Source organism: Calliopsis andreniformis, chromosome 8 (genome assembly GCF_051401765.1).
Source record: "Calliopsis andreniformis isolate RMS-2024a chromosome 8, iyCalAndr_principal, whole genome shotgun sequence".
NCBI lineage: Eukaryota > Metazoa > Arthropoda > Insecta > Hymenoptera > Andrenidae > Calliopsis > Calliopsis andreniformis.
The window spans coordinates 429,954-449,837 of NC_135069.1; the positions used below are offsets into that span (position 1 = coordinate 429,954).

The 19,884-nt window shown below is 46.2% G+C and overlaps 1 protein-coding gene across 9 annotated transcripts in view; it reads left to right on the forward strand.

Annotated features, from left to right (window-relative positions):
- The window catches only part of Shot (dystonin-like protein short stop), a 66,063-nt gene that overhangs the window by 32,291 nt on the left and 13,888 nt on the right, over positions 1-19,884 (forward strand). For all 9 annotated transcript variants that reach the window (XM_076383746.1, XM_076383750.1, XM_076383743.1 and 6 more), the window contains 10 exons: positions 37-9,265; positions 11,361-11,507; positions 11,582-11,805; positions 11,876-12,670; positions 12,743-13,596; positions 13,767-14,056; positions 14,151-15,194; positions 15,287-15,764; positions 15,839-16,008; positions 16,087-19,730. In XM_076383746.1, coding sequence (XP_076239861.1) covers positions 37-9,265; positions 11,361-11,507; positions 11,582-11,805; positions 11,876-12,670; positions 12,743-13,596; positions 13,767-14,056; positions 14,151-15,194; positions 15,287-15,764; positions 15,839-16,008; positions 16,087-19,730 — 16,875 coding nt within the window. The remainder of the gene's footprint in view (positions 1-36; positions 9,266-11,360; positions 11,508-11,581; positions 11,806-11,875; positions 12,671-12,742; positions 13,597-13,766; positions 14,057-14,150; positions 15,195-15,286; positions 15,765-15,838; positions 16,009-16,086; positions 19,731-19,884) is intronic.

A 19,884-nucleotide genomic window follows, 5' to 3' on the forward strand; every position in this document is an offset into this window, starting at 1 on the left:
ATCTAGTTTTGATCGATCGATCGTTCGTTGATCCAGGTACAGCCTAGAGAGGCACGAGAGGACGGAACACACCGAGAGGTTGACGGAGGTCGTGTCCAGTGATACGATACGACGGTCTAGCTCACGAGAGAGCAGCCGTCTAGATCACGATGCAGGGACAATATCGAGCATTCACTCTGACAGGGATATCGGTATGGAAAGAGAGAAGAAGTTGCGGAGAGGGGAGGAGGAGGATAAGCCGGAGGAGAAGATAGGGGAGACACGGGAGCGTACCGAAGGGAAGGATGAGTCGTCCTGGTCGAGAATGAGCAGCGTTAGTGGCGGCAGTGAACAGTTTAGCGAGATTAGGAGCGTTAAAAGAGCCGATAGAGCGGAAGAGAGCAGAGTAGATACGGAAAATATAATAGAAGCTAGGGGTATCGTAGATCCACGAACTGGGAATGTGTTGACGGTGGGCGAGGCAATCAGTCTTAGGATTTTGGACGTTAGGAAGGGTAGGATAGTGTGCTCGAGGGACGATAGGCAGAGCGTGACGATCGAAGAAGCAGTCCGTGAAGGAATGATCGACGCGCGTCTCGCGGACCGTCTCCTGGGTCCGTGTGGCTTCGACGAGGAGGGACGATCGGTGTCTCTGCTCGAGGCGATCCAGCGCGAACTGTGTGACGCGGAGAAGGTCGATGGGTCCGGAGACAGAGCGAAGGTAATTTACACGCACAGTAGAGGTGTTGATGGGGGTGCAGTTAGCGTAGCCGATGCGACCGAGGAGGACGTAGGCGAGGGTCAAAGTTCCGCGTTGGATCCGCGCACAGGCGAACTCGTTACGGAGAACGGTGAGAGGTTGTCGGTGGAGGAGGCTCACGCGAGAGGCTATTTGGCGAAGCTCGACGTTACCGTGACGGTGAAGAGAAACGCGATGCCGCTGTCCGATGCGATATCCCAAGGTTTGATAGATGAAACTCTTGGCCGCGTTCTCGACCGTATCTCGGGGGAGACTTATACCCTCGACGAGGCGGTAGAAAAGGGAATCCTCGACCCTCTTACGAGGGAGGTAGTAGACGCCAGAAACGACACCAAAGTGACGCTACTCGAGGCCATTAACCGAGGTATAATCAACCCGAAAACAGGAAAGTACATGCATGGTTTGACGATGGAGAAATTGTCTTTGAAAGAAGCACGTCGACGCCGGCTAATAGTGAAACCCATGACTCTTAAAGACTGTCGCGACTCGGAGATGATCGATGAGAATGGAAAGATCACGAGTCCAGCGCATAGAACCAAGCTCACTGTAACGGAGGCCATTGAGAGGGGTGTTCTCGACGCGGATAAATTAAGCTCGATCGTCGACGCAACAACTGGTGAAACGATCACGCTGTCTGAAGCGTTGCACCGTGGCTTGATCGATCCTGAAAAGGCTACCTATAAAGATGCAAATTCTGCCGAGAAAATTGCTATTTCGGAAGCTATTGAGAAGGGCCTAGTTACCTCGCTCGCTCAAAAAACGATATTCGACGTAGACGGATTCAGAGATCCACTAACCGGCGAGTACGTTAGTTTGAACGCCGCATTACTAAAAGGTCTGATTAGTTCTAAGGCCGGAGGTAGCTATATCATTGAGCCAAATACTGGAGAAACGGTTTCTCTGGCAGAAGCTGAAAAGCTGGGCTTCGTTCGTCCAGAAGTTTCAGAGATGCTCAATCGAGGAATCGGGATCATTGAAGAGGGGAGAGAGATCACGCTATTAGAATCCGTATTTTCCGAGTTACTCGATCCTAGGACAGGTCTGTTGTTAGATCCTAGAACTAAGAAACCAGTGCCTCTCGAGAATGCGATAAAACGTGCTCTCATCACACCCGATGGAGCAGCTTTGCTTACGGGTTTGTTGAACGTTACCGTTACCACGCAAACTGTGACGAAAATTACAGAAGTTCGTCAACCAATTCCTGAAAGTAGTAACGCGAGTTCGACAAAGGAAAGCACGGAAGATTCTTCTACCGATAGGAGAATAAATCTCGACAATTCTTTTGAGCCCTCTTTAAATGACAACGTTCCTAGAGCAGTAGGCACCACTACGACCATTATAGCTAAAGATCGTGTCGTTTCTTCTTCGGAATTAAAAGCAACTGCAGCCGCCATGGAAAACGATTCGGTAGTTTCTACAACGAAAGCAGTAGTAACTGGAGCAAATGATCAAAGTGCCGCGAAATTGTCCCTCTCTAAGCGACGGAAAGACGTGGGTGAAAATCAAGAGCAGGGTACTATCGAAAATGTGTCCAAGGAGGGAGGTTTGTTATTAGAAAGGCGGGTATTCGAACTACCTACTGACGGATGGTCTCTTTCCGAGGCAATCGACCGAAAGTTGTTCGATCCAACCACGGGACTATTTATAATTCCTGGAACGGATAGACTAGTCTCCTTCGAAGAGTGCGTGAAGCTTCGAATAATAGATCCCAATTCGAGTTTCGTGATTGATCCTAATAATGGTAGAAAAGTGTCTTTGTTACGCAGTTTGGAGAAGAATATTCTCGATTCAACGGGTCACTATGTTTATCCAGAAAAAATAACGATGAAAGAGGCGATCGCTGAAGGGTTGATCATTCTGGAAGGTAGATTTCCCGAAGTGGATCCTTCGCAACAGAGACTATTACGAATTACTAAAGTTGTGGGTGAGCCAGACAAGTTAGAGTTAACGAGGGTGGACGACACATCCAGGCAAATGGAGATCCAAGTATCCGACGATAATCGTTCGATACCCGATCCTGTGAGAGTTTCTCGAGGATTAATTTACGATCCAAGCACCGCTTTGGTCATTTCAACTGAAACCGGGAAGTCGATCGAGTTATTGACAGCTTTGTCTGATGGAACTTTGCCATCCGAGGTGGTGATTGTTAAAGATCCTGTCACAGGAAAGGATGTTAGTATAGCGGAGGCTGTCGAACGTGAAATCGTCGACTTGGAAACAGCAAAATATAAAGTCGACGAGAATAGACAAATATCGTTACTAGATGCTGCGAAATTTGGAATAGTTAGCGTTGTCGGTTCCCCTCTCGTTCCTGTCGCATCTGCCACATCTTCTCCGGATGTTAACATAGAAACTGAACGAATTCCGAGCAAGGAAGCATCGCCTGATCAGGAAAAACTTTCGGTGATAGGTAAACCTTCCGCTTCTGCTTCTGTCTCTGAATTGGATTCAGCTCTTGGTTCCACATCTGTAGTGGATTCTGTAACCGACTTTTCACCCACTGCAGCAACGAGCGAAGAATACTCTATCTCAAGGACAGAAGGAGAGACGGAACCGGAGACTTTCGAGCCTAAGTATAGAGTGACCGTTGGCAAACCGATTCTCGCCGAAGGTGCTGATGAAGAAGCGAAGCCGATCGTGCTCCAGAAAATGAGGAAGAGAGTAGTGAAAGCGAAGGAAGCCCTTGAGAGTGGATTAATCGACGCAGAAACAGCTGAGATATTGAAAAATGGTAAATCCGTTACATTATCGGAGGCTATTCGTAGCAATAAGATAGATGCTGGAGCAGGAAAAATCGTCGATCCCCAGAGAGGAGATGTTCTTAATATTGGTGAGGCTGTCGAGCGTGGAATCTTGGATCCAGAAAGCGCCGATGTTCTGGTACCTTTGGCAAAGAGTTTATCTATTCCTGGTCTCTACAGACAGGGTCTGTTGGACCCTCACGAAGGAAAGGTGGTTCATCCAGAGACTGGTGCGCATCTCACTCTTAAAGAGGCTATTCTCTGCGAAATAGTAGATCCGTTGTCAAAGCTAACTTGTTCGAACGGCCGAATGGAAACCCTTCGTAATGCGATCGAAAGGGATCTCGTCGATCCAGAAAAATCTTTGATAAAAACGAAGGAAGGAGGCACTGTCAGTTTAGTGAAAGCTGTGGAGAGTAACGTCTTCGCAGATTCGGATAAAGATCAAGAACAAATACCTCCGGCTGGTATGACTTTCACAGTAGCTCTTGAACGAGGTTTAATCGACGTAACTGGCAAGGAAATTAGACATCCAATCACGCAGGAGAGTCTGTCGCTCGAGGATGCTATAAAGGGAAACTTCATCATGTCCCTACCGTGCCCTGTTACATCCGATAATATGGAAGTGACTAAGGCGCTCGAAGCTGGTTTGATCGACAGAGAAAAAGGAGTTTTCGTTCATCCCACTACTGGCACGCCAGTCCCCATCTTGGAAGCTATCGAATCTGGTCTGTTGGTGGTGAAACCTTCAGCTAGTGACACGTCGACCACCGTTACTACTACCGGTGTCACGGAGACGGTCACATCGTATCACACACTAACCACTAAAACTCTAGAAATTCTGCCTGGCTATGCACTGGTCAATCCAACTGAAGTACGAAGTATGGAAACTGGTGATGTGATCAGTATCGAGGATGCTCGGAGTAAAGGAATTGTTAAAGACGTGTCAGAGAAGAAAGAAGAATTTACTACGAAAGATATCAAGATGGCTTTTGACGACGCACTTCGCAAAGGTCTCGTTGACATTACAGCTGGTACTTATACTAATCCGTCAACAGGAGTCGCTATGTCGATTCAGGAAGCTCTGGAGAATGGCTTCCTCGACGTTTCTTCTGATCATCCTGATACAAATGTAACCTCCGTCAGTGAACAGATCGACCAGCTGTACGACGAAGAAACGGAAAGATTCTTAGATCCAGGTACCAAGAAACCGTACACTTTAACTGAGGCAATGGAAGTCGGGTTGCTTGATCCGAATACTGTGCTTTACGACGCGAGAAATGCAGAAACAGTTACCACTAAAGAGGCAGTCGAAAGAGGAATCATTGATTCTGTTACGGGGAAAACGAAGGATAGTCAGGGTCGTGGAACAATTTCCCTAAAAGAAGCTGCAAAATTGGGACTTCTGGCGGTGGTTGCGGCTCCAGTCCTTGCCGGAAAGGCGGTGTATGACGCGGTTCGCGATGCTTCTGAGAGTAAAGACAAAGATAAAGAGTTTGTTAAACGAGCGCAGAAGGTTTCTCCTCCTAAACAAGAACAGAAGATTTCGTCGATTGAGAAAGAACATCCTTTGCCAGTAGATCATGGTTTTCAAGTGAAATCTGAGAGTCAAGCAGGGAAAAGCGAACAACTTCCGAAGCAAGAAATTCAAGTACAGAAAGTAGAAGAATCTTTGGAAAATAAAAGCCGAGAGAATAAGTTAGAAGAAACTCCAATGTTGCAGACAGAAAAGATACAAAGTCCACAACAATCGGTGACAGAATTCGATGGATTGCAAGTCAGAGAAAAAGAGGAGATTTCAGATGCAGAAGCTGAAGAATCGAATTTACAAGAATACTGCGAAAGGGAATTTGATATCGATCCTGAAAAGGATGACAGAAGGTTTGTGATCGAAGTAACGCCGAACTTGACAGCGCATGATCTCGTTGCTCGCGCCGCGTTTGACCTGGATAAAGAGAAATTCATGGATCCCGAAACTCAAGAAACTATATCTTTCAGTGATTTTGTTCTGGGTCTGGGAATTTTCGATCCAGACGAAGTATTGGTGAGAGATCTGTCCTGCAAGACAGGAGAAAGGTATGTGTCCCTTCGCGAAGCAATTGGCAAGCCTCTCGTTGATAGGAACCTTGGCTACATGGTGGATTCAAAGACAGGCAAGAAAATTCCCTTTTTCGAGGCGGTGAAGTTGGGTCTGATCAAGCAGAGACAAGGGCCCAAACAATCGGAGATTAGTTCGATGATCGATGAAAGAGGTTTGAGTTTACGAAACGCGATTGAAGCTGGCTTACTGGACCCCTCTACTTGCGAGGTTCGCGATCCAATGACCGATCAAACGTTGAAGTTGACCGAAGCCATCGACGTGGGACTGATCGATCCGAGTTCGATCAGGATTCGAGATCCCGTGAACGACGAAGTCTCGTCGCTTCAAGAAATACTTGAATCCGGAACAAAGGTCAACATCGAAGATGCTTTCGTGAAAGGATTGGTCGTTCCTGAATCGCGCAAGCCGATTTCTTTGGAAGCAGCCATTCGAAAGGGCCTCTACGAGGAGACTACCGGGAAAGTCTTAGATACTCTAACTGGTCAGCCGATAGATGTCGAAGAAAGTGTTCGTAGAGGAATAATCGACGCCTTCATCAGCGAATGCGAGGATACAAAAGTAGGGACGTTCCTTTCTTTGGAAGAAGCTTTAAGCGGTGAATCGAAATTGTTGGACCCAAAGACGGGTCGACTGAAGGATACGAAAGCTGGCGAACTGCTTCCCTTGAACGTAGCCCTCGACAGAGGTATGATTCTCACCGCAGGCTTCGTGCCTTCGTTGATCGATGCAATCGTTCAAGAATACTACTGCCCACGGACTGGCCTCGTCGCGAATCCTGCAACTGGGGACGAGACAACTCTGAAAGAAGCATTGGAGACTGGTTACGTTGAGGGAGAAACAACGGTGGTCAAGGATGATAGAACCGACAATGTTTTGTCGTTAGAAGAGGCCGAAGAAAGGCAAGTGATAGACCTCGAGAAAGGCATACTGATCTTTCCACATCCCATGACGTTAGACGTTGCATACGAGAAAGGCTATATTCTTAGTACAGTGAAACCGTGGTCTCTGCAAGAAGCTCTGGCTCACCAATCGTGCGATCCTCGCCAGGGAACTTTCAACATAGACGGAACTAGTTACACTCTCGAGCAGGCATTGGAGAAGGGTTTAATCGCCAAAGACAGTCCATCCGTTAAAGATCCAAGAAGTAGCGAAATCTTATCTTTGGCCGAAGCTATAAAGCAGGGTTTAATCGATCCAAAAATAGGTACTGCCATCGATCCATCGACGAACTCGCTTCTATCCCTAACAGATGCTCTTGACCGTGGACTGATAGTTCCGGCAAAGCGAAAGATCTCGTTACCTGAGGCTGTTTTCAAGGGCCTCTACGAACCAACTACCGGTCGCTTCATCGTTCCCGAAACCCGAGAGAAATTGCCAACCGATCGCGCTATTAAAGCTGGCGTGATCGACCCGAGCACCGCAGTAGTAGTCCGCGAGCCCAATGGCAAAGCGATCACCTTCGACAAAGCCATCAAGGAGTCGATAGTTGATCCTAAGACGGGAACTGTAACGAACGAGAAAGGAAAGCCAATCGATTTCCGCGAGGCACTCGAGCACGGTCTGCTTTTGGAGGCACGACGACCCATGACTTTCAGCGAAGCGATTTCCAAACGAATTCTCGATCAAAGAACGAATATGTTCCTAGATCCTGAAACGGGCGTCTACTTGAATTTGCTGGAGGCAATCCAGAGAAATTTAATAGACGCCGATTCCGTAACCGTGAAGGATAGTAGGTCTGGTTTTCGTGAGAGAATGTCCTTGATGGAGGCCATAAGAACCGGATACATCGACGGCTCTACCGGCAAAGTGAACGTCACCGCAGATTCAGACATGTCTCTGCAAGAGGCCTACGATGCTGGCTTGATAGTCGATCACAGGGCAGCTGTGTCGCTGCAACGAGCGATCCATCAGGGGTTGTACGACGAACAAACTGGCAAGATCACCGATCCCACCACGGGAAGATCGGTCACTCTGCACGAAGCGATGAGAAATTGTTTGATCAGTCCCACGCTTCCATGTTACTGGGATAAAAGGGCGGATAGGTTGCTCTCTCTCGCGGAAACATGTCGCGCTGGAGTGATCGACAGAAGGTCCGGAATGTTCAAGGAGCCAGGAGCTAACAGATCGGTGTCCCTTTCGGTTGCCTTGCAATTGGGATTGATCGTGGATATCGAGACTGCAGAACTTAGTCTGGATCGAGCGATCGCGATGAACATTTACGATCCTTCTTCTGGAAAGTTCACGCACCCGTCGACCAATCAGAAGCTTACACTTGCCGAAGCATGTCGCTCAGAGCTGATCGATCCCCTCACGTCCGTCGTTCGAGATATTAAATTGGATTCGTACGTGCCGCTTTCCCAGGCTATTTCTTTAGGCATTATCGACGATGTCCGTGGCACTTACAACGCATTGCCGGAAAACGAGCAGCCTATTGATCTCAAAGAAGCTGCTAAAAGGGGATACATTGCACCTTCGAAATTCCCGCTTAGCATAGAGGAAGCAGTGGGTTGCGCTCTTTACAGAAGCGAACCCGGACTCTTCGTCGATCCTAGAACGAACGAGAGCCAGGATTTGATTCGCGCCTTCCAAGTAGGTCTTCTCGATCCTCATACGACTGCGCTCAAGCACACAACCACTGGACAGATTACATCCATTTCCAAAGGAGTCGAGGACGGCATCGTTGATGTTGCCCGCGGTAGAATTCTAGATAGCAAAACGGGGCGAAGTTATCCTATTGATGTAGCGCTCGAACGAGGTCTTCTAGTCACGCTGGAGAAACCATTGACGCAATCGTCGGCGAGTCGAAGTTTGACAATCAAAGACGAACATTCTCGGCAAGAATATACCCTTCAGGAAGCGATCGACGAAAATCTCCTCGACCCCAATGTGGCTGTAGTCAGAGACCCGAAGAGCGGCGGATTCATTACGATCGCTAGTGTTCTGGCTGACGGTGTTCTCGATCCAGCCAGCAGAGGGACGATAGAATCCATCTCCCTTAAAACTGTGGACGGCAAGCTGACACCGCGGTTCGTTCACTTCGGGGACGTTAAGGTCTACTATGTCCGACCTTTGACTCTTGAAGAAGCGACCGATCAAGATCACCTGTCTTTGGATAGCGGCAAATTGACGGATCCAAGGACTGGCGCAACAGTTACCTTGAAGGAGGCAGTCAGCCTGGGTATCGTTGATTCTGATTCCGCTCTGATCAAAGATACTAAAAAGAAGAAGTTGGTCAAACTGGCCGAAGCGTTTAGGAAAGGTTTAATGGATGCAGAAAAGGGGAACGTATTAGAGACGGAAAGTTCGAGGTTGTATCCGCTCTCGAAAGCGATGGAGGCAGAGCTTCTGATTACGCCTAAAAGAGGTCTTTCTTTCATCGAAGCTCTGGAGTATGGACTGTACGAGCCCGCGAGCGGTAGTTTCAGCGATCCTTTCCGTGTCGTTTCGTCCACGTTCAATCGTAATCCTGCGACGCTGAAGGAGGCAATCGATTCTGGTTCGATAGATCCGTCCGGTGCAGTGATCAAAGTACCCGAAACCGGTGAAATTATTAGCTTATTAGAGGCAGTTAACGCTGAGATAGTAGATCCTATAGCGGGCAGGCTTATCGGAGACCCATCGGGAAAGAGCCTTGACTTCGTGAAAGCTCTGGACCAGGGTTATATTCTCACCGCAGAAGCTAGGGTAAGTGGCACTCTTTCTCGCCTTTTCTTCTTTTGTCTTTCACATTTCTCTTGTTCTGCACACTTGATCGCCCTTTGCGATAACTATTGGATATCGATGTACACGAAATATCTTGTAACAATTCCTTTTACGTGATTTCAAAATTAGTCTAGACGAGACGCGAAAAAGCATTTCGTGTGCATCGATACATACTGCTATCCTTACTTATCTGTCCTCATTTCCTCCTATCTTTTATTACTGTTTTTTGTTTTTTATTTGTCTCTTCCACTTTTACGCTTTTCTCATTTTCTCCTTCACTTTCTCTCTCACTCTGTTTCTCTTTCTTTTCTAGTCTCTTGTTTCAGTTCTAATTATTTTTTTCTTAACCGCTTGCCAAAGGTAATGGATCATTACGTATTGTACGCTTACGATGCATCCTTGTCGTCTATCGCTCTACGTGTGCGACGATAGCCGACGGCGCGGCGTCTCGCGGCGTCTCGCGACTTATCGCTCTATCACTACCGATAGTTGATGCTTGTCGGTAGAAAGAAACTAGCAACAGCGATCGTAACCACCAGCATCGAATTACAAACATCAGAATCCTGCATGGAGATCCCACATACTACAGTAGAGCGTGCCACAAAAGCATGACTAACAATCGGAGAAACGAAAGAATCGAAGCAGCTCGTTTACGTGGGACGCTCCACCTTTCCTTTCGTTCTTTCGTTCGTACTCGCATCTCATTCATACTCCAAGACGCACCGTCATATTCACCACATATGTTTCTTTCTCACGTAACAGGCAGTTAATGTCATCTGTACTAATCGGTACGTTCATCGACGAAAAATCGAAAAATCGAAAAAACCAACGACAATGACTTATCGATAGCATTCGTTTCCGAGATACGTTCACCGATTTACCGCGTCTCGCCTGATCGCATCGGCAAAGCTAACTCGATCATAGCATTAATCGTATGTAACTTTTGTAACTTGCACGTTCGTTTACCAGACGTTTCTCGCTTTTCTTCCGATAATCCTTGACCAAAGGGTTCACTAAAATTTCTTCATTTCATTCGCAAAAATAGAAGCGAAGCGTGAAACGGTAAAGAGATAATGTGCATTAAACATTAACGTGTGGTCATAATACTAAAGAGGTCAGTAACATTGATTGCACAACGATTAAATCGGCAGCGACTAGTCGTTCAACGCGTTGACAACGTGCTACGGTCTGATCGCATGCTTCAACAGATGTTCATCATCAAACGCACATACTTTCATTATCAGAAAACAAAAGAGAATTAGTTTCATTACTTTTACTTTACCATTTAATACATACGTATTATATTTGTAATAATTTTAATTCAGTCACAGATTACTATACACTGTTCCTTTGTTTTTTCAGGTATTATTGTATTCGTTCTTGTTAGCCCGATCCTGTCTTTTTTTCTAGCACAAGTTTATGGAACTATCAGAGCACGTATAACATAAATACCCTTGGCCATTTCTACCATAATCGTGCGATTTCCTGCCCTCCCAGTACCCCTCATTTTCGTTTTCATTTCAGTCACTCTTTAAGTCGTTTACTTCAGTATATATAGATTTATTTATTCACTTATTTATTTATTTATTTATTTGCTTGTGGACCCGTCTTTACTGACAAGAACGCGGTTTCCGTTCCGTTTTTGTTCGCTTACGACTGCATATAAGGTAAAACCACGTACGGAAACAAATATGCAGTTCGATTACTCGCTGCGCAGATCAGTCGGACCCTTTGGGTTCTTCTAAAACTGTGTTTTATATATATATATATATATATACTTAATTATTATTGATTATTGTAACGTTTCTTTGTCACGTTGTTACGTTCCAAAATGTGTGTATGTGTTCTGCATGCGTGAGATACGTTTTAAGCCTACCATGTTTCCTGTTTTATTGCATACTTACTTGTGTTTAATCCTCTTTCAGAGAAACCGCCGTTGGTAAGGGGGCGGTTCTTGTTCTCGTTTGTTTATATGTTAAGCGAGCACGTTAGAGGATAAGGCATTAATTTACGTAGGGGTGACATCAGTCGTGATCTCTATCAACTTTGCTACTTTTCTCTGTTGCAAATTACGTAGCAAGCGGTCGAGGAAAAGTACAAACTGTGCGACGAAACGTCTTCGAGATTGCTGCAATGGATATCCGAGGTCGAGGATAAATTGGCCAATCAAGAAAACGTGAAGGAAAACGTCGATGATCTTCGAAATCAAATAAACGCTATGAAGGTAGTTACAGCACATTTTCTCTTTTTATTTCTATATATTATTAATTACATATGCATCTATTTGAATATTTTCAGGAGATCAAAGAGGATCTCGAAGCCCACAGCCGCCCCGTATCCTCCTGTCTCGATCAAATTCGCCAAGTGGTTCTAACAGGTGGCAACGTCCTATCTAGCGAAGAAGTATCCACATTAGAAAGAAATGGACGGTCCTTGAAAACTAGGTTTGACAGAGCCTCGGACCGTACGGAAAGAATGGTGAAGCGTTTGATTGCTGCAAGAGATGAATTGGTCAAGTTCAAGTTAGTATATTCGTGCAACTATCTCTAATCCACCTTTCGAGCGTTACGAATGTCTTTTTCATTCCCGTAGGAACGAGTTATCGACATTCTCCCACTGGCTGGATAACGCTAGAAGAGTTCTAGAGGAGAAAGAACACTCTTTGTCTGACTTAAATAGATTGAATAGTAGTACTGATTCCACGCGTGACTTTATTAGCGACGTAATCGCGCATCAAGCAGACCTTCGATTTATCACGATGGCTGCACAGAAATTCGTTGATGAAAGTAAAGAGTTCCTTCATGTTCTCAACGAGTTCCGCACCAGTTTACCGCAGAGACTGCCTCATAAGGAGCCAGTAGCTAGTCAGGACTCTCCCGTTCGCGGAGAAGTTTCCATTGTTACAGCTCAATACAAAGATTTACTGTCACGAGCAAATCTTCTGTCGGACAAACTTTCTGGTGTTGGCGGAAGACAACGAGACTACCGTGAAGCTTTAGAAAAGGCTAGAACTTGGCTGAAGGAAGTCGAACCGAAAGTTCACAGAGTCATTTCCGAATCAATTGCTGCTGAACCCAAACAAGTCGAAGATCAACTGAGCAAAGCGAAGGCACTCAACAATGAGATGCTTGCTAATGAACGTCTAGTGGAAAACGTGAAGGTAACTGTCGAGGCACTTCTGAGATCCCTCGACGGACAGTTGACTCCGAAGGAGGTCGTCGAACTAGAAGAGCCAGCGAAAGCCTTGGAAGATAAGTATAGACAGTTAACCAATGCAATCGGTGAGAAGTGTCAGGAACTGGATGCAGCGTTAGTTCGAAGTCAAGGAGTACAGGACGCATTGGATAGCCTGGTGCTGTGGCTGAATAATATCGAGAGCCAGTTCAAGTGAGTAACAGTGATCGTGGAGTAATTTCTTTGAGATTCGATTTACGTGAATTGAATTTTTCTTTTTCGCAGAAACATTCAGAGACCAGCGAGCTTGCAAAAAGAACGTCTAGAAGAACAGCAAAGGGACCAACGTCTCCTTCAAGCAGATCTGGATAGCCATAGATTGAGCGTCGAAGCCGTCGCAAGCAGTGCAAGGGATCTTTTGACAAATTCCAGCAACGCAAGAATCGCCAAACGCATAGAAAGCAAATTGAAGGACGTCCAAGGGAGATTTGAGAAATTGATGGACAAATCGTTGCGCCGAGGCGAGTTCCTTGACGAAATCGCGCAAGCCCTTGGCGACTTCTTGGTCGAGACCGCGAAATTCGATAGTTGGTATGCTCATATGATTGAAGCTCTCGAATCAAGAGACTTGTGCAAACTGGATATTGCTGATTATGAAAGCAAAATGGTGAATTTGATGGATAAACGTGAAGACCAACGGGCCAGTTTCGAAGACTTGATTCGGAATGGAAAGACTTTGATCTCAAAGAAGGACGTCACTGACGTTGCTCCTATCAGGGACAAGATTAAAGCACTCGAGTCGCAATGGAAGGAAGTGAACAATTTAATCGACGAGAAGCAGCGACTTAGTAAATCGAGAGCAGAGCAACTGTCCGCGTACGAAAAGCTTCGCGATCAAGTGATCGATTGGTTAACGCGGACTGAGAACAAAGTGCAAGGGCTTGAACCTGTAGCTGTGAATCTGGAAAAATTGAAGAGACAGGCTGATGAACTGAAACCCATTCAGAAAGAATATCGCGATTATGGTAACACTGTCGATAAAGTGAACGATCTTGGCATTGCTTACGATGGTTTACTCAAGGAACGCACCGAGAGTCCAACTCGTCGACGTGGCAGCACCAGTCCGATCAAAAGACCAGGTGTGTGTACCTCAATTACGCTCTGTTACTTTCATGCTCAACGCCGTCGCTGAATTTTCGAAGCGACTTTTTCGTTCTCTCATCTCTTTGTGTTGATTTTTTTTAGTCACTGTCATTCATCGCTTTACTCACATTTTCTCTTTCTTTCTCTCTCTCTCCTTTTTTTGTAGTACGACGTATGTCACAAGACGGTCGTTCACCATCTCCCGCTAAATTGTACGCAGCTCAAAGTCCGGTCTCCCCAGGTGGCAGTAGCGGATTCAGTAGCCGCCGATCCAGTCAAGATGGATTCCATTTGGATGACTTATCTCCGGTTCAACAGCAGCTGTCAGAGATTAACAACAGGTATGGATTACTAGGCGTCCGCTTGACTGATCGACAAACTGAATTAGACAACATCAAGGATGAACTGAGAAGACACGTAGACAATCTGAAGACCCTCTCTCAGTTCCTCGAAAAGGTAACATAGTTAATTGACAAATTTTCTACCGTTTTACCCAATCGTCAGAATAGGAATGTGCTTCAGGGAAGAATATTTCTTTTAAACTGTTTAGATTCAGAGACAAATCCCGAAAGAGAGTATGCCAAGCACGAAAGAGGAAGCAGACAAAACGGCGAAACAGATCAAGGTCGTGATAGAAGAAATGTACGAAAAGCAGTCATTGTTGGACACTACTAGAACTCAAGTGCGTGACTTGGTCAGGCGTAAAAAGGGAGCAGATGGCGTGAGCAGACTGAACGATGAAATGGAAGATGTGAGCAATCGGTGGAAGTCTTTCAACGAAAGGTGCAAAAATAGGATACAGTTCTTGGATGATGTTAAGGACTTTTACGACACATCGGAGGGTCTTATATCGTGGTTAGGATCAAAAGAGAGAATGTTAGGCGCATTGGGTCCTATCTCGGCCGATCCTAGAATGGTTGCTAGCCAAGTGCAACAAGTGCAGGTTTTGCGAGAAGAATTCCGCACTCAACAGCCTCAGCTGGATCACTTGGTGCAAGTGGGAGAGAATATTCTCAGCGTGGTAGCAATCGATTCCGTGGACGGTCAGAGAACTAGTAGTAAATTGAAGACTATTCTCGATAAATGGTCCGACCAACTGGGTAAACTTGACGAGAGAGCACAGAGCTTAGGAGACGCGGTTGATACTAGTCGTGAATTCGATGCTAGTCTAAATCGTTTGCGAGATGCTTTACAAGCAATCTCGGATAATTTGGACGAATTGACTCTTGAAAAAGACCCTGAGGATCAATTACGAAAGATAGAAAATCTTGAGAGACAACTAGAAGGCCAAAGACCGCTGTTGGCTGACGCTGAAGCAGCCGGTGAACAACTCTGCGAAGTTCTGAGCGATCCAGCTTCTAAATCTGAAATTCATGGAAAGTTGGCCGCAGTTGGTAAGCTGTATACTAATCTTCAGAAAAAATTGGACCACAAGAAAGCCGAAATCGAGGGTAATTTGCGAGATGGAAGACAGTTTGAAGCTTCGTGCACTAAAACATTAGGTTGGCTCGCTGATGAATTAGGAAATATGTCTGAAAAGTTGTTAGTTTCTGCTGACCGAGATATCTTGCAACAGCAACTTGATCATCATGAGGTAAGTTCACCACCGATTCATTTATTTATCTTGCCTTTAAGATATACTTGTATTTTTCATTATTACATGGTTAAAACTTGTACGGTTTATAGCCAATATACAGAAATGTAATGGGTAAAGAGCACGAAGTCATTATGCTCCTCAACAAAGGACGTGACATGTTTGCACGATCTCAGAAGATTGAAAATCGATCTCTGCAACGTGATCTGGATAAGATGCAGTCACAATGGGATCGTCTGAAGAAAGACATGCTCGATCGACATACGAAACTGCAAACTTGCGCGGAACACTGCAAGAAGTATTATAAAGCTCAAGATTCGTTCCTCCCGTGGCTTCGACAGGCTGAGGATAGACTCGAATGCTTGAAGCCCAGCTCTTTCAAGCGCAAAGACATAGAAAAGCAGCTCAAGGAACTATCCTCGTTCAGAAACGAAGTTTGGAAGCATTCTGGAGAATTTGAAAATAATAAAACCCTCGGAGAAACTTTCCTTGGAGCCTGTGACATCGACAAACAGAATGTGAAGAACGAACTTGGTGCCATGAAGACCAGATGGGACAAGTTGAACAATGGTTAGTTTAATTGATCATAATACTTTAGCTTTTACAGAAATTGTTATGCTTAAATAAATTGGATGATGTTGCAGATCTACTGACAAGAACGCAATCTTTGGAAGATACTGCACGACACTTGATGGATTTCAACGAGAACCTGCGAGATTTGCGACACAGTTTGCAGCGTTGCGAAGACAAATTGGCGTCTCACGATGCTCTTGGTGGAGCAGCCAAAGATCCGAAGCTTCTCGATAGGATAAAGGTAAGTAACAGATCAAATGATGGAGGAAGCACAATAATGTATCGATGATAAAAGTACAAATATGAATTTTTGCTTCAGAGTTTGCGAGAAGAAACATCGAATCTAAAGAAACCCCTGCAATGCGTGAAACAGCAGGCCAACGATTTAGCAAACAAGGCTGGTGAACAGGGGGTCGACGCAACGCATTTGCAAGACGAAGTAGACAATCTGACAGATCGAATCAACGATTTGCAGGCAAAATTGGACGACAGGTGTAATGAATTGCAAAGCGCGGCCACGGCCATGGCACAGTTCAACGATCAAGTGAAATCAATTAGTCAACAAATATCAAGCCTTGAAAGAGATCTGGATTCCATGAAAGCTCCAGCCAGAGAAATCAAACTCGTGCGATCTCAGATAGAAGAAACAATGAAGGTGATCAACAAGCTGAATCGTTTGTACGAGGAAGTTACCGATCTGGAGAACCTTGGAGAGCGATTGGTCGACTACGGCTTCGCTGCTGATGCTGTAGCCACAAGGGAACAAGTTGCTGGCTTAAAACGACAGATCGGTAAGCTTGATGATCGTTCGCGAGATCGCCACGAAGAACTCATCGCGACTCTTAACAAACTACAAGAATTCTATCAATCGCATGTCAACGTGATCACTGAGATCGACGAGGCGAACGACTATGTCAGAAAGTTCAAACCTGTCGGATCGGAAGTAGAGTCTATAAAGGCGCAGCAAGAGGACTTTAGGCTTCTAAAGGTGAAAAAGATAGAACCTCTAGCTCGTGCCGTGGAAGACTGTAACAGTCTTGGTCAGGCCCTGATTCAGACTGCTAGCCGTGACGTTAATACGAGTAGCATTGAAAAGGACGTCGACAAGATGAACGAGAGATGGAACGATTTGAAGGATAGACTGAACGAAAGAGACCGAAGGTTAGACGTGGGATTGCTCCAGTCAGGAAAGTTCCAGGAAGCTCTAGATGGTCTAGAGAAGTGGTTAACCGACACGGAGGAGATGGTTTCCAACCAGAAACCACCGTCGTCAGACTACAAGGTAGTGAAGGCGCAGTTGCAAGAGCAAAAATTCTTGAAAAAGATGCTACTGGACCGACAGAATTCTATGTCATCTTTGTACAACATGGGTCAAGAGGTAGCGGCTGGAGCAGATCCTAAGGAGCGAAAAATGATCGAGAAACAATTGAAGGAATTAGTGGGAAGATTCGATAACCTAACGGAAAGTGCTGCTGAGAGAATGGAAGCTCTTGAGCAGGCTATGGGAGTCGCTAAACAATTCCAAGACAAACTGGTACCCTTAGCTATCTGGTTGGACAAAACTGAAAAGCGTATCAGAGACATGGAATTGGTACCAACGGACGAGGAGAAGATTCAGCAGCGCGTTACAGAACACGACGCCCTCCACGAAGATATTCTTTCGAGAAAGCCCGATTTTAGCGAACTGACGGAGATAGCTAGTCAGCTGATGGCCCTCGTGGGTGAGGATGAGGCCACTGCTCTCGCAGATAAATTACAGGACACGGCAGACAGATACGCAGCTTTGGTAGAACGATCAGAAGCTCTCGGTGGTTTGTTACAACGATCTAGACAAGGTTTGCGTCACCTGGTTCTCAGCTATCAAGAACTTCAAGCTTGGATGGAAGGAATGGAGATCAGGCTATCGAAGTACAGGGTTTTGGCAGTTCATACCGAGAAGCTTCTGCAGCAAATGGAAGATCTTGCTGACTTGACAGAGGAGGTTTCGACACGACAAACTGAAGTGGACAGTACAACAGATGCTGGCCTGGAACTCATGAAGCACATCTCGAGCGACGAAGCGCTTCAGCTAAAGGACAAGCTTGATTCTCTGCAACGACGATTCAATGACCTCGTCAGTCGAGGCTCTGATCTTCTGAAACATGCACAAGAATCTTTACCGTTGGTCCAACAGTTCCACGACAATCACAATCGATTAATGGACTGGATGCAGGCCGCAGAATCCGCTCTACAATCGGCAGAACCTCGCGAGGACGAAATTGTACGTCTAGAAATGGAGATATCGGAGTACAGACCAGTCTTGGATAAAATCAACGCCGTTGGACCGCAGTTGTCTCAACTGTCGCCTGGCGAAGGAGCTGCGACTATAGAAGGCTTAGTCACCAGAGATAACAGACGATTCGACGCCATCGCAGAACAAATTCAACGAAAGGCTGAGAGAATTCAGCTGAGTAAGCAGCGCTCGCTGGAGGTGATTGGCGACATCGACGACCTACTGGAATGGTTCCGCGAAGTGGACAACCAGCTACGAGAGGCAGAACCGCCGAGCAGCGAACCCGAGATCATCAGGGTACAACTTAAAGAGCACAAGGCGCTGAACGACGACATATCCAGTCAAAAGGGTCGCGTCAGGGACGTAATATCCACGGCGAAGAAAGTGATTCGCGAGAATGGACAACACGAAGACGCTTCAACGATCAGGGAAAAGATGGAAGACCTTCGGGAGACGATGGAAATCGTGTCCGGCCTCTCTGCGGACAGGCTCGGTGCTTTGGAGCAAGCATTGCCATTGGCCGAACATCTACGCGACACTCACATAGGTCTGGTCAGTTGGCTCGAAGAAGCTGAGCAGCAGGTCGCGATGCTGCCTATGCCGGCTCTAAGGCCCGACTTGATCGCCGCTCAGCAAGACAAGAATGAACTTCTCATGCAGAGCATTAACGAGCACAAGCCTCTGGTCGAGAAGCTGAACAAGACTGGCGAGGCGCTGTTGAAGCTTTGTAACGAGGAGGAAGGTATGAAGATTCAGGATATATTGGAAACGGATACTGCTAGATACGCAGCTCTCAGGGCCGAACTACGAAGTCGTCAGCAAACGCTCGAACAGGCGCTACAGGAATCCTCTCAGTTCTCCGACAAACTGGAGGGTATGTTGCGCGCCCTTTCCTCGACGGCCGATCAGGTGAATGGCACAGAACCGATTAGCGCGCATCCTCCTCGTTTGAGAGATCAAATGGAAGAGAACTCTGCTCTCATCGACGAATTGGCTCAGAGATCAGAAGCCTACGCTGCTGTTAAGAGAGCTGCCGACGATGTGATCAGTAAAGCGGGCAACAGAGCTGATCCAGCGGTGAAAGACATCAAACGGAAACTCGAGAAGTTGAACAAATTATGGAACGACGTTCAGAAGGCGACCACCGAACGTGGTCACACTCTCGACGATGCTTTGGCGATAGCGGAAAAGTTCTGGTCCGAGTTGAACGGTGTAATGTCCACTCTTCGAGAGCTACAGGATGCTCTCGCAGGTCAGGCACCACCAGCAGCTCAGCCAGCCGCTATTCAGCAACAACAGGTCGCTCTGCAGGAGATTAGACACGAGATCGATCAGACGAAACCGGACGTTGAGCAAGTCCGTGCTTCTGGTCACGAGTTAATGGGTCTTTGCGGCGAACCCGATAAACCAGAAGTCAGAAAACATATCGAGGACTTGGATCAAGCGTGGGATAACGTTACCGCGTTGTATGCTCGACGCGAAGAGAACCTGATCGATGCGATGGAGAAAGCCATGGAATTCCACGAGACCTTGCAAAATCTATTAGACTTCTTGCAGGAAGCTGAAGACAAGTTTGCGCGCATGGGACCGCTCGGCAGCGATATCGATGAAGTTAAGAAACAGATCAAACAGTTAGCCAATTTCAAAGCGGAAGTAGATCCTCACATGGTCAAGGTCGAAGCATTGAACAGGTAATTAACCTCGGTTCTACTTCTTCTTCTTCTTTTCAATTCCCTTCGCGGTTTCTTTCTGTTCTTGTGGAATTTCTCGTTCAGAATGTCAGAAGCGCGCGATCCTCGCCAAAATGTTCCAACACGAATGATCTATGTGTACCATATGTTGTCT